The following is a 12,535-nucleotide window of genomic DNA, read 5'->3' on the forward strand; positions in this document are numbered from 1 at the left end:
GGCTTCCTGTTCCAGCCAATTGTGCCTCAGCAATACAAACAAACCCCCGCCCTCGGCAGCGTTTTCCGCTGTGCGAGGAGTAAGGTGCAATGATTAAGCTGTTAAAAACAGAAATGAAACACACAAGTTTAAAATGGTGCAAGGGGTCCCTTCTCCCGGCTGTGCCTCAGGAGATTTCAGCAGTAAGACGCAGCGCTCGTGTTCAGCGCGCGTATTGGCAGAAAAGGGGCGTGGCTACGGTTGGTGGGCGTGGCTTCCTGTTCCAGCCAATTGTGCCTCAGCAATACAAACAAACCCCCGCCCTCGGCAGCGTTTTCCGCTGTGCGAGGAGTAAGGTGCAATGATTAAGCTGTTAAAAACAGAAATGAAACACACAAGTTTAAAATGGTGCAAGGGGTCCCTTCTCCCGGCTGTGCCTCAGGAGATTTCAGCAGTAAGACGCAGCGCTCGTGTTCAGCGTGCGTATTGGCAGAAAAGGGGCGTGGCTACGGTTGGTGGGCGTGGCTTCCTGTTCCAGCCAATTGTGCCTCAGCAATACAAACAAACCCCCGCCCTCGGCAGCGTTTTCCGCTGTGCGAGGAGTAAGGTGCAATGATTAAGCTGTTAAAAACAGAAATGAAACACACAAGTTTAAAATGGTGCAAGGGGTCCCTTCTCCCGGCTGTGCCTCAGGAGATTTCAGCAGTAAGATCATGGCTTATTCCTCAACCCAGCGCTTACTCCTGACCCACAGCTTACTCCTAAACTCATCTTGGCTTCTGGATGCAACGAAGTTCACCTCTTAGACATTCCTGATGAGTGCAGACAAATATTATCCAAAAGTAAGGCACTCTCTGCTTATAAAATATATGGAACATCTGTATTTGGTGCAGTCACCACAGACTGCATCTGTTTTTCACTCTACACCAGATTTAACCTTATATTTTTGCTTTATCATGCTTAAGCCTTAGCCATGTATCTGTCAAGATCCAATTAGCGGTAGTTTCTCACTTTAGAAGGATAGCGGAGCAACCTTGCGCCTGGTCCAATAGACTCACGAAAGAATTTCTTGAAGGGCTTTTAAGGCCTTTCCACCACTGAGAGGTCTAGCATTGCCATGGATACTTATACAGTACTGCTTCCACTTTCAACTTGTTAGAAATAACTTTAAACCAATACACAAAGCGGTTTAAAATATCTCTTGGAAAGTTGCTTTAATTTTGTCTTAAATTCCGCAAGATGAGTAAGTGAAATTCAAGCATTGTCAGTTATGGAACCTTCCTTGCAATTTAGTGATGATGGAACCAATGTAAGGACAAAGTGTAATTTTATCCCAAAAGTTCCATCATCCATTTATTTAATTGAAGCAGTGGTTCTTAAAACGTTTTTCAAGAATGTAGCATAAAGAGCACTTTATACCCCAGATGTTAAAAAATGACTAAAATGCCATTTGGACAAAACTAAGCATTTCAAGAAGTCTGACTAACTACTTGTAGATTATGGTTCTCACAAATAAGGACAAACTGTCTCTCTTGCTAGGTGTCAGCAGCCATAGTGTACTGTCATAATAAGCTGGTTGTCATTTACAATGGAATGTAATGGTGCATTCTCCAAGCAGTGTGTCCACATCAACTGCCTTCTTTAGAGTTTCTTTTGCAGACGAGAACCTAGAAGACCAGACACACGTATACTCAGTAGGGTGCTTCAGTAGGACAGGCGGTTCTATGTCATCTCATTCATTGAGTTGAGGCATTTGAATTTATTTACCCGCCATTCACTTCAAGTTGGTACTGAAGCTTGTGAATTTATGCAAGATCCAATACTGGAGGAGTAAAAGGTTACCTGACTTTAACTGTAGTTCTCCAGGCTTTTGCAGATCCACATGGGATCCCTCTTCCTCCCCAGTCCGGGCTCAGCTATCCATTACTTCTCACACTTGCGCAACAAAATTTAGGTGTGGTGATCTCGGGGGGGGGGGGGGGCAGGGGGGGGGAGTTGGGGTGCTTTGAGCTTGTTTCTAGTTGGTTGACTTTTTGTTCTTTTTAAATGATGTGAATAGGTGAATAATAAGGCCATGTTAAGTTTTCAGGGTATGTTTAACATTGCGCTGCTCACTCTGTCTATTGTGAGACTCCTATCTAAGTGATGAGGTTGATTCAAGCCTGTGAATCTATGAATGATACTGATACCGGATAGCCACAGTTCTATGTAAGTAAGCTTTGTCTTTCTTTTGTTGCATGTCTATTTCAGACTTTAATATATTTTCTATTTTTTTGGACAAGCTCACCCCTGTAAAATAGGCGATAATTTGCTAGTGATTGACCAGTATTCATATGTTTGCCTAAAATGACCGCTTATTATATCTAACAGATAAACTGTGTTTTTATCTCTTTTATTAGCCGGATATCATAACATTTTCTGATGAAATTATGCCACTTCTTCTGAACTACTTGGCGGTCTTGGAACAGTCTCGCTCAGGACACCTCCCTAAGGCATACTATGCACTGGAGAATTTTGTGGAAAATTTAGGTGAGGCTGCTTCTGCATTCAATGGAGGAGAAAGAGAAGCAAAATAAACCATGGAAAGGCCAAGCAAACTTGTGGCACTTCGTCAAACTGTATCCTGGAAGTCCTAAGCAGTGAATAGTTTCTCCCATGCGCCGATCCCGGAAAAACTACTGACAAACATTTAACAAAACATTTTAGAGGAAAAAGTAAAGAAAAAGATGTAATTTATTGTTTTTATATGGCTCAAGCTAGGCCCTTGGTACAGGGTGGCAGAGTATGTAAACAGGAAGAGATGTGACGGTGCATATTATGCAAATTTAGATAATATCAGACATGCCTCTAATAACAAAAAGCCACACTTCTCAAAGGTAGCTTGTCAGGCCCTGCAGTGACAGTTAACACTAGTCTTTTTTTTTTTTGACAGTTCCTGTTAACAAGATCCATTAACCCTGACTTTGCCTGTCACTGATTTTTATAAAGAACTTTGTATACAAACCTAATGTTTTTCTCAATGCCACTGGATAACTTTTGTATTTGGGAGCTGTTCACCCGTGTATCCTGATTAGATGTGTTGCTGTTTCATTTAAAAATGTCTCACTTTAAGTGTCCCTAATGTGGTAGTAAATAAACAGAAGTTCTCCGGTTTTGGATATTTCATAGATTCACATGCTTGAATCATCTCCGTCGTCGTAGTGGGAGTCTCACGGTATTGATATAAAAGCAGTAGATAAAACTACAATAGGCTATAATGCAATGAACAGTCGCTGCAATAGCCTATCGTTTTTCTTTTGTAAAAAAAGAACCAAACTTCATTAGCAACCAATCAGGGGTCGGCACCCTCTTGAACAATCCTAAGAGAGGCTAGGTTCCTCAGATTTTTTTACCGCACGTCATGTGAAAGGGAATCTCCCTGAGCTCTGCTCAGTTTTTCTCTTCAAACTTCTAGATTTTTACTCAAAACGTTGGATTCTTCAAAGAAAGGTCTCATCAGGCCATGTGGATCATGTGGTAAGAAGAGACTGCGTGCTGAGGATCCACATAAAAACTGTATTTCCTGACTTTACCTCAACATAAGGTAAAAGACTGCAAAATTTGTAGGACTTTTTCAACCAAAACCCTTAAGGACTGAGGGTAGGTTGTTGATTTGGCTACAGAGACTGAAACATAAATCTGACGTTGTCTTAGAGGAAGAGGAGAGCTCTACCTCACAGGCTTCTCAGGAAACATCCTAAAGGAGAGAAAGCTCTCTTAAATCTCCTAAAGTTTCCAAGAAAAAGGCTTCTAAAAAGTCTTGTCGGGAAGATGCAGGCACCTCACTAAAAGGAAAGCATTATTTTCCTACACAAAAGAAAAGCCATAAAAAGGAAAAAGATTCTTCAGAAACATCCATGAAAATAACAGTCTCAAGAAAGCTTATATCGCTGTCCGTCACTGTCAACACTAAAATCACATTCTGGACATGTTTCACCTATCTCATCGTCGAAAAAATCTACATCGTCGATGATGGATAGGGCAACGTTATCGTTGACGGCCACGCCATTGACGCTTTCAGTGACGGTGATGGCTTCGATACCGCCGATGACCTCCTTGTCAACTCAGCGTCCTCGTCAACAACACAGACTGAGCTATCATCGATGATGCTGACGAAGCTGTATCCCGCGTCTGGTCGTAAGCATCCGTCGACGTTGCAACTCACTCCTATGTATCCGTCGACTACGTTCTCATCGACGACACCGTTGACGAGGCATTTTTTGCAGACTCCTGCAGTAGTCTCACCTATGCCACCTTCAACATTTTAGAAGAATCTGGTGCTGATGGGATGTTTGGCCCTGCTCACAGTCCCTCTCAGCTTCATGTAAAATATCAAGATGAAGATGATGAATATGAAGGTTACTATCAGGAAGAATATCGCCCTCCACATGCAAAAATACAATCTATGGAGCCTGCTAATGAGCCTATTGTCCACCTTCCTGTGGCTTTGGTTCAGGACCTTCAAGACTTGTTGCATGACTACCGCACACGTTTTCCTTCAGCAGCTGTTCCTCCACCTCCACCACCGCATGTCTCTTTGCCACTATCTTCTCCTCCACGTATGTCTGATCCTTTGTCTAGGGCTTCCCCTGCGGGGGATACTGTTTTGCCACAAGAACATCAGGACACTTCTGATGATGACGGAGAAATTGAGGAGTGTCAACCTTAGAAAGATGGGCAAATAGGTGATGAATGGGAGGACTATGTTATATCAAAACATGTTTCTCCTTCTCCTCAAACTGTGCAGTCTCCACCAGAAGAAATTTGCTTCCACACGCTGATAGAAAGAGCAGCTTCCCATTTCAATTGTCTTTGACAGTCAAGCAATCTGATTGTTTTCTCTCTGGTTTCCAGGATTAATCCAGAAAGACGGTGAGATCTATACCCATTGTAGATCACATATGGGAGGAAGGTATAAAAGTGATGAGGACACCCGCCTCAGTTATCTCAGTTTTGCCAAGGATTGACAAAATATAAAGCTCCCTATGATGCTCCAGCTTGTCTGGTAGGACATCCTAAGACGGATTCAGTTATCTCAGAAGCTGCCCAACGGAGATCAAGAAACCATTTAGCGCCCATTATTGCACCGCCTGATAAGGAGGGAAGGCTCCTCGATAAGATTGGTTAATGATTTACAACCATTTCAGGTGCTTCAGTTCATGCTGCTAACGCCCAGGCGATTTTAGCTACATACGACCACCAGATGTGGTCCGACATCGCTTATTTCATAGAGCTCCTTCCGGACGATAAAATTCCAGAAGCAAGAATGATCTTTCTAGAAGGAGAAAGGTCTGCATCAGAAATTGATGCATCTATGGACGTGGGTTCCTTAGCATTTCACCAGCTTGCTGGAGTGGCTGTTCTTAGGCGTCTGTGTTGGCTGAAGGCAACAATGTTCCCCCCCTGAGGTGCAAAGCAAAATTTTGGACATGCCATTTGATGGTGAGACACTTTTTGGCAAACATATTGATGATGCTTCAGAAGCCAATAAAACTGACACAGACACAGCTAAAGCTTTGGGCACGCTCCAATATAGAAAGACCCCCTTTCGAGGAGCACTTGGCAGAGGGGCATTTTCTTTTCTAGGTGATTACCAGAAATAGCAGCCTCAGACTTGCACCTCTTTTCGACCTTTGTACCAGTATCAACAGCAATACTGTGTGTTACTGCAAGCTGCTTACACAAGACAACCTAGGCAGAAGCAACAAATTAAATCCAGAGATTGTCAGAAAGCAATGACTAGGCCTCGCTGTCTGCTGCTCTTCCCTTGATTACTCCATTAAAGAAAATTCCCCCTTCTTGTTGCCTACACCAATGGCAGAAAATAACAAATGGGTCCTGGATATAATAAAAAAAAGTCATACCCTAGAGTTTACCTCAACACCCTCTCCTCATACGCCTCAAAAACCAATACCACCCCATCTTCAATTGCTAAAAAAGGAAGCATTAATTGTGCTTCAAAAGGGAGCAATAGAATGTGTGCCACACTCTGAGAGACAGAGGCTTCTACTCCCATTTCTTTCCTGGTAAAGAAGAAGTCTGGAGAATGGCTTCCCATTCTAGACCTCAGAAAACTCAACAAATACCTACAGAAGAAATCCTTTCTCATGGTAACTCTCCAGGAGATATTACAGATTCTGAACCATTCAGATTTCCTGGCAAGCCTGGATTTGCACGACGCATATTTCCATATCCCTTTTCATCGTAAGCATCAAAAATGTCTCCGTTTCTCTGTGCCAGGTGCGCACTATCAGTTCCAGGTACTTCCCTTTGGCCTTTGTTCACCTCCTCGGGTCTTCACCAAGTGTCTTGCTCCCGTAGCAGCATACATACGATTAAAAGGCCTACAGATCTTCCCATATCTCGACGATTGGTTAGTGAAAGCTGCTTCTCTTCAACAGGCCTCAGAAGTCATCTCCTGCCTACAGCTTTTCCGCTCTCTGGGGCTGGCAGTCAATCTTAAAAAATCCGTTCTAACTCCTCATTGGATAACGTTTTTAGGAGCAACATTGGATACCATCTTTAATTATTTCATGCCGACGCGTTTCAGGATACCAAATCCCTTCTTCATGGGCAACAGGCAAGTAATGAAAATCAGCCTGCGAGACTGCAGTTTGGGACTTCCTAAAACTTGAACAGTACAGCGCCATATGCTAATTGAGCCTGTCGTCTTGGTCTCATTACCTACGAACGTTAATAATGTTTTTTAAAATGCAAGCAAGATTAATGACCTTACCAAAGGATATAATTTTCATGCCGACGCGTTTCAGGATACCAAATCCCTTCTTCATGGGCAACAGGCAAGTAATGAAAATCAGCCTGCGAGACTGCAGTTTGGGACATCCTAAAACTTGAACAGTACAGCGCCATATGCTAATTGAGCCTGTCGTCTTGGTCTCATTACCTACGAATGTTAATAATGTTTTTTAAAATGCAAGCAAGATTAATGACCTTACCAAAGGATATAATTTTATCGCACCACAGGACTCAATGTCCCAGAAGGCAATTCTACACGCCCACTGGAGGCGTGCATACTAACAGATGAATAAAATCAAGGAAAGTGAAACGTGGTGCGCTTTTCATTACTTGCCTGTTGCCTATGAAGAAGGGATTTGGTATCCTGAAACGCGTCTGCATGAAATAATTAAAGATGGACTAAGTAAGCAGGCTGCATTTCACTAAGGCGATGTCGAGTGACCTCCTATGCGCAAGGCACATTGTTTACAAGATTTTACACGGTAGCCAGCCGTGGGGAGGAGCACCATCGCAGGCTGGGGAGAAAGGAAACCAGCCTGCGAGACTGCAATTTTGGACTTCCTAAAGCTTGAACAGTACAGCGCCATATGCTAATTGAGCTTGTCGTCTTGGTCTCATTACCTACGAAGGTTGATAATGTTTTTTAAAATGCAAGCAAGATTAATGACCTTACCAAAGGATATAATTTTATCGCACCATGGGACTCAATGTCCCAGAAGGCAATTGTACACACCCACTGGGGGCGTGCATACTAACAGATTAATAAAATCAAGAAAAGTGAAACGTGGTGCGCTTTTCATTACTTGCCTGTTGCCCATGAAGAATGGATTTGGTATCCTGAAACGCGTCGACATGAAATAATTAAAGATGGACTAAGTAAGCATGCTGCATTTCACTAAGGCGATGTCTAGTGACCTCCTATGCGCAAGGCACATTGTTTACAATATATATATATCTATAGTGGTGGTTCTTTACTGCATGATGTCTTGTATATGCTTCATTATTTGCATGTATAGTATTACCCACCACCCTCTAAGGGTAGATCTGTCTTTACTAGAGTACTTCTATGCAACTGCTAACCACTCTTGATTCAAGCATGTGAATCTATGAAAGATCCAATACTGGAGAAGAAAATGAGTTACTTACCTGTAACTATGGTTCTCCAGTATTGGTATCTTTCATAGATTGACATGCGACCCACCCTCCTCCCCTGAGAGGCTGCCCTTATTTCCTCAGGGTATAAAGTTTCACACATGTGCCTGAAAATCTGAGGAACCTAGTCTCTCTTGGGATTGTTCTAGAGGGTGCCGATGCCTGGTTGGCTGCTACCTAAGTTTGGTTCTTTTTTACAAAAGAAAATGGATAGGTTATTGCAGTGACTGTTCTTTGCATTGTAGCCTATTGTAGTATTATGTACTGTATTTATATGTATGCCGTGGGACTCCCACTACGACGACTGAGATGATTCAATCATGTGAATCTATGAAAGATACCAATACTGTAGTCACAGGTAAGCAACTCATTTTCATAATGAATATGACTTGCGTGGTCTATTTTCCATCTTATAAGAGTATATGGACGTATATGAACGTTTATTATTTTTCCTCTAAAATCTCAGGTAGCACACATCAGTGGCGAGAAAATCTCAGTTTACATGGGAGACGAGAGGATACTTGGATGGGCCAAGAATCTTATGGTGGAAGAATGACCTTCTGCGGAAATTGCTTGAGCCTCCTCTAAAGATCATTCTGAAAAAGACATCTGAGAAATCACATTGAATAGATACCCATCCAAGGACTGAATATACGTTGAAGTACTGCTCGGAAATGAGGAAGAATCTTTGTCTAGGGAATCAGATGTCAAAGTACTCTTCAACATTTAAGCAGTCATTGTCGCACTATTTCTTGCTGTTGAGGCACAAGAAACATGTTTGTAGGTGACTTCCTTCCGCATCAGGTATAGACTATTTGTGGCCTGTTCTCCATCCAGATAAATTGTTCCTGTCTTCGTAGTTAGTAGCCTTAACAGTACCCTCCCAAACCAACCAAAGGAGGAGTCCATCGCCAGTACCACTCCAGTTTTCTCTTCCAAACCTAATGCTATCTACAGGCTAGTTAAGAGATCACTGACTCTTAAAAGATCTTTTCACCCCTAAAGCTCCATCTCATTGGAGGTTAACTTCTCATAGCTTTAGGAGAACCCATTATAAAAAGAATTTGTAGTTGGTGAAGGAAATGTTACTACTTGTCTTGTTTTCCTTCATCAAACTTTTCATTGAAATGGTAAGTAGCACAACCTCCTCCCTGGTGAAAATGTCTTAACGTTGTTACCAGTATAGCTGAGATACTGAGATCCATTAAAAGCAATTGAATGTAGCTGTCAATGTAGGTCATGAGGCCAACTTGGTATTGATAGCTCCTTTAAATGAGCAGTGTTGTTTCACTTTTTTGAGGCTGGTGCCTAAATGGCTACATTATCCTATGTTCTTTCATTTTATGTTTTAAAAGATGTTTCCGGTCCCTGACTTTTCCGCTTTTTATTTTTTATTTTTAAACAAATAAATGTAAGTTGGACAAATTATCATGTGGATAGGATACTAAACTATTTATTTCGTTTTTATCAATTTATTATAGATATGTAGACATTTTTTTAAAAATTTGAAATTCCGCGCGTGGGCAATTAAATGCATGACTTCAATGAAGATTTCCATAAAGGAGACATATGATCAAGTAATTTTTCCATGCTTTTGATTCGTATTTTGCACAGTTATGTATTTCTTTTGTTTTTCAAGTTAACTCGCTATGTCCTGTTCCCAGGTGTGTATCCCTCTTTGTTGCTGTTACATTCATGTCCTTTAGTCTGTGCTGCTCGTATTTGATGTGTCTAAGGATTTTCTGCTGTATTTCTAATGAGTCTCTGTTCCAATCTTATTGTAAAATATTTCTTACTTAGGTCCCAAGATTGCCCAATATCTTCCTACGTTAATGGATCGAATTTTAAATACACTGCGCTCCCCAGATGGGACACACCGTGCCAAGGAACTATCAGTCAGCGCCATTGGAGCAATTGGTATGGCATCACCATGACCACCCCTGTATTTTAATAATCATATAATGGTTTGACGAGAAAGACAACGTCATTTCCTGTGTTTTGTGATTTCTGAACTCTTGATGATTTGTTGACTGACCTTGTAGAGCGGTCACAGTGCATACTTACATTTTCACCGATTATACCTATTCCTTAGTAAGAAAAGTATACAGGGCCGGCTTTAGCGCTGGTGGCGCCCAGTGCGACAATTTTAGTTGGCGCCCCCAATGACCACCTCCACCACGGATTCTCTCACTAGCACCCTTTAACAGTGACCAAGTCTCCATAGCCACTCTCTCTCAGATGCATTGAATTTCTTATATAGTGCTACTCATACCAGTAAAGTATGTCCGAGCACTTTGCATCACAGACACATTACACAGACAATCAATCATACTTGTGTAAATCAGTATATAGGAAATGTTACATAAGCGAAAGGACTAAAAGAGTAGGAGTCACGTGTCATCCATACTGGTAGGCAGTATAGTTTAGGAGTGCTTGGTGTGAAGAAGCACAAACTCAGAGTTGAATTAGAAACCGCATAGTTGGGAGTTACCCCAGTATTGGAACTTTCATAGATTCTCATGCTTTGTATCATTCCCCGTCGTCAGAATGGGAGCCTCGGTAAACAAAAATATATATATATCATAACCATAGAAACAAAAGAGAAAAATAGGCCTAGGCCTCATCTCCTTTTGTAGTATATCACCCTCTTTGTGTAAAAGAGCCCAAACTTTTGCCAGGACCAATCAGCACAGCCTCACCCTCTGGAACCTTCCTGAGAGAGCTCAGAGCCTTAGATTTTTCTACCGCACGTTGTGCTAGGGAGTCTCCACTGAGCTCTGCTCAGTTTCTCAGAACTTTACTATTAGACATCTTTATTTGCCATCTTTTGTGACATAATGTCAGAAAAGGAGAAGAAAGCCTTATTCAGACCTTGTGCTTCTTGTGGGAAGAAGAGACTGTTTGTGGAAGATAAGCATGAAAACTGCATATACTGCCTATACCCGGAACACAAGGCCACAGACTGTAAAATTTGTCGGACCTTCTCTACCAAAACCTTGAGAGACAGAGAGGGTCGGTTGCTGACGTGGCTGCAGAAGCTAAAGACCAGGACGGAGGTTCTCTCTTCGGATGAGGAGGATTCAATCTCTGGTACCTCCTCCAGGAGATCAAGGAAGAGGGGTAGGTCATCTCCCTCCACCTCTGCGGAACCCCCTCTCAAAGCCCCTCACGGGATCTCTGAAAGGTCTGAGGAGGCTGGTCCCATGAAATCTCCTCACGGAAGTGTAAAGGAGAGGCAGGGACGGGCTGCTGGTGTGGACGTAGCCCTTAGGGACATGAAGGAGGTTGCAACATCTTCTCCTCCGTCCCAAAAGGAGAAACCTGTGAAGAAACATGCTGCAGGAACTCCTCAGACAGTTCCAGTGAAGAAACAGCGCCCGTCGACGCTGGCTAAAGCAGGTACGTTGACGACGATCTCCATAGTTAAGACTGTTTCCATGGGGTCGTCGACGGGACCGTCGACGATATCTACTTCATTGTCTACGACGGCTTCTTTCTCGTCTTTGACGGCGGTGTCGACGATGAAGACCACATCGACGATGACGACGACGAGTTCGTCGATGTTGATGACGACGAGTTCGTCGACGAGACCGTCGACGGTTGCCCCGTCGACGATGAAACATGCTCCGTCGACGAAGAAGAAGACTCCGTCGACGACCTTACCGTCGACGACCATTCCGGTATCGTCGACGTCCTCATCGTCGACGACAATTCTCGCCCCGTCGACGACAGTTACCCTGCAGTCGACGATGTCGTCGTCGAGTTCGTCGACGCATGGAATCCCTTTGCCAACGGCTCCGTCGACGGGACCGTCGACGGGACCGTCGACGACGAAGAATTCGGGATTTGCCATCCAGAGGTTAAAAATTACGCCGGACATGACTTCCCCTAGGCGGGTCACGCCTTTGCCACCATCCATGCTTCTCGATGACTCGGAGGAGGAGGAAGAGGATGGGCAGTATGGGGACGCCATTCAGCCCTTCAGACCTGAATGTGAAACAGCAGGACACGGATACTGAGGACTTTTATGGTCCAGAGGTGCAGGAGGGGCGACAAAGCTTTTCACAGGAAGTACACCCCCGCTCTCTGAGGCAGGATATGATAGCCTTGCCAGTGGCTTTAGTGACGGATTTGCAAATGATGCTGCAAGACTATAAAGCTCGTTTTCCGTCATTACCAGACCTCACACCGGTGCGTCCTTCTACGTCTGTGGTACCGCGAGACATGGCAATGGACTTGCCACCTCTGCCTAAGGATATACCTCGTACCACTTCAACGGTGGTACCGTTAGTGGTTCCTCAGCCTTCATATTCGGAACCTGCCAATCAAGACGCACAAGATTTGGATACAGATGAGGACGATGAGGGGCAGGTGATCCCCCTTACTGATCCAGGGGATCCGGATGGGGACCCGGATGACACTGGTATGCAGGATCCGGATGCTGTGGGCCGGGAGACAAATATATCGCCTCCAGCAGATATTGGTGGTTTCCATAATTTAATGGAACGGGCATCCAAGAGGTTTGGTCTGCCCCTTACAGTGGAGCAGTCCGACTGTTTCCTATATGACTTTAAAGCACAATATAGGAAGTTGGTCAGATCAATTCCCA

At 43.5% G+C, this 12,535-nt stretch overlaps 1 protein-coding gene across 1 annotated transcript in view; it reads left to right on the plus strand.

The window, feature by feature from the left end:
* IPO4 (importin 4) overlaps positions 1-12,535 on the plus strand; it is a 3,494,625-nt gene that overhangs the window by 1,724,235 nt on the left and 1,757,855 nt on the right. Inside the window, exons 14-15 of the mRNA XM_085624107.1 lie at positions 2,379-2,508; positions 9,727-9,843. Of these exons, the coding sequence (XP_085480233.1) occupies positions 2,379-2,508; positions 9,727-9,843 (247 nt within the window). The remainder of the gene's footprint in view (positions 1-2,378; positions 2,509-9,726; positions 9,844-12,535) is intronic.

Source organism: Triturus cristatus, chromosome 1_1 (genome assembly GCF_964204655.1).
Source record: "Triturus cristatus chromosome 1_1, aTriCri1.1, whole genome shotgun sequence".
NCBI lineage: Eukaryota > Metazoa > Chordata > Amphibia > Caudata > Salamandridae > Triturus > Triturus cristatus.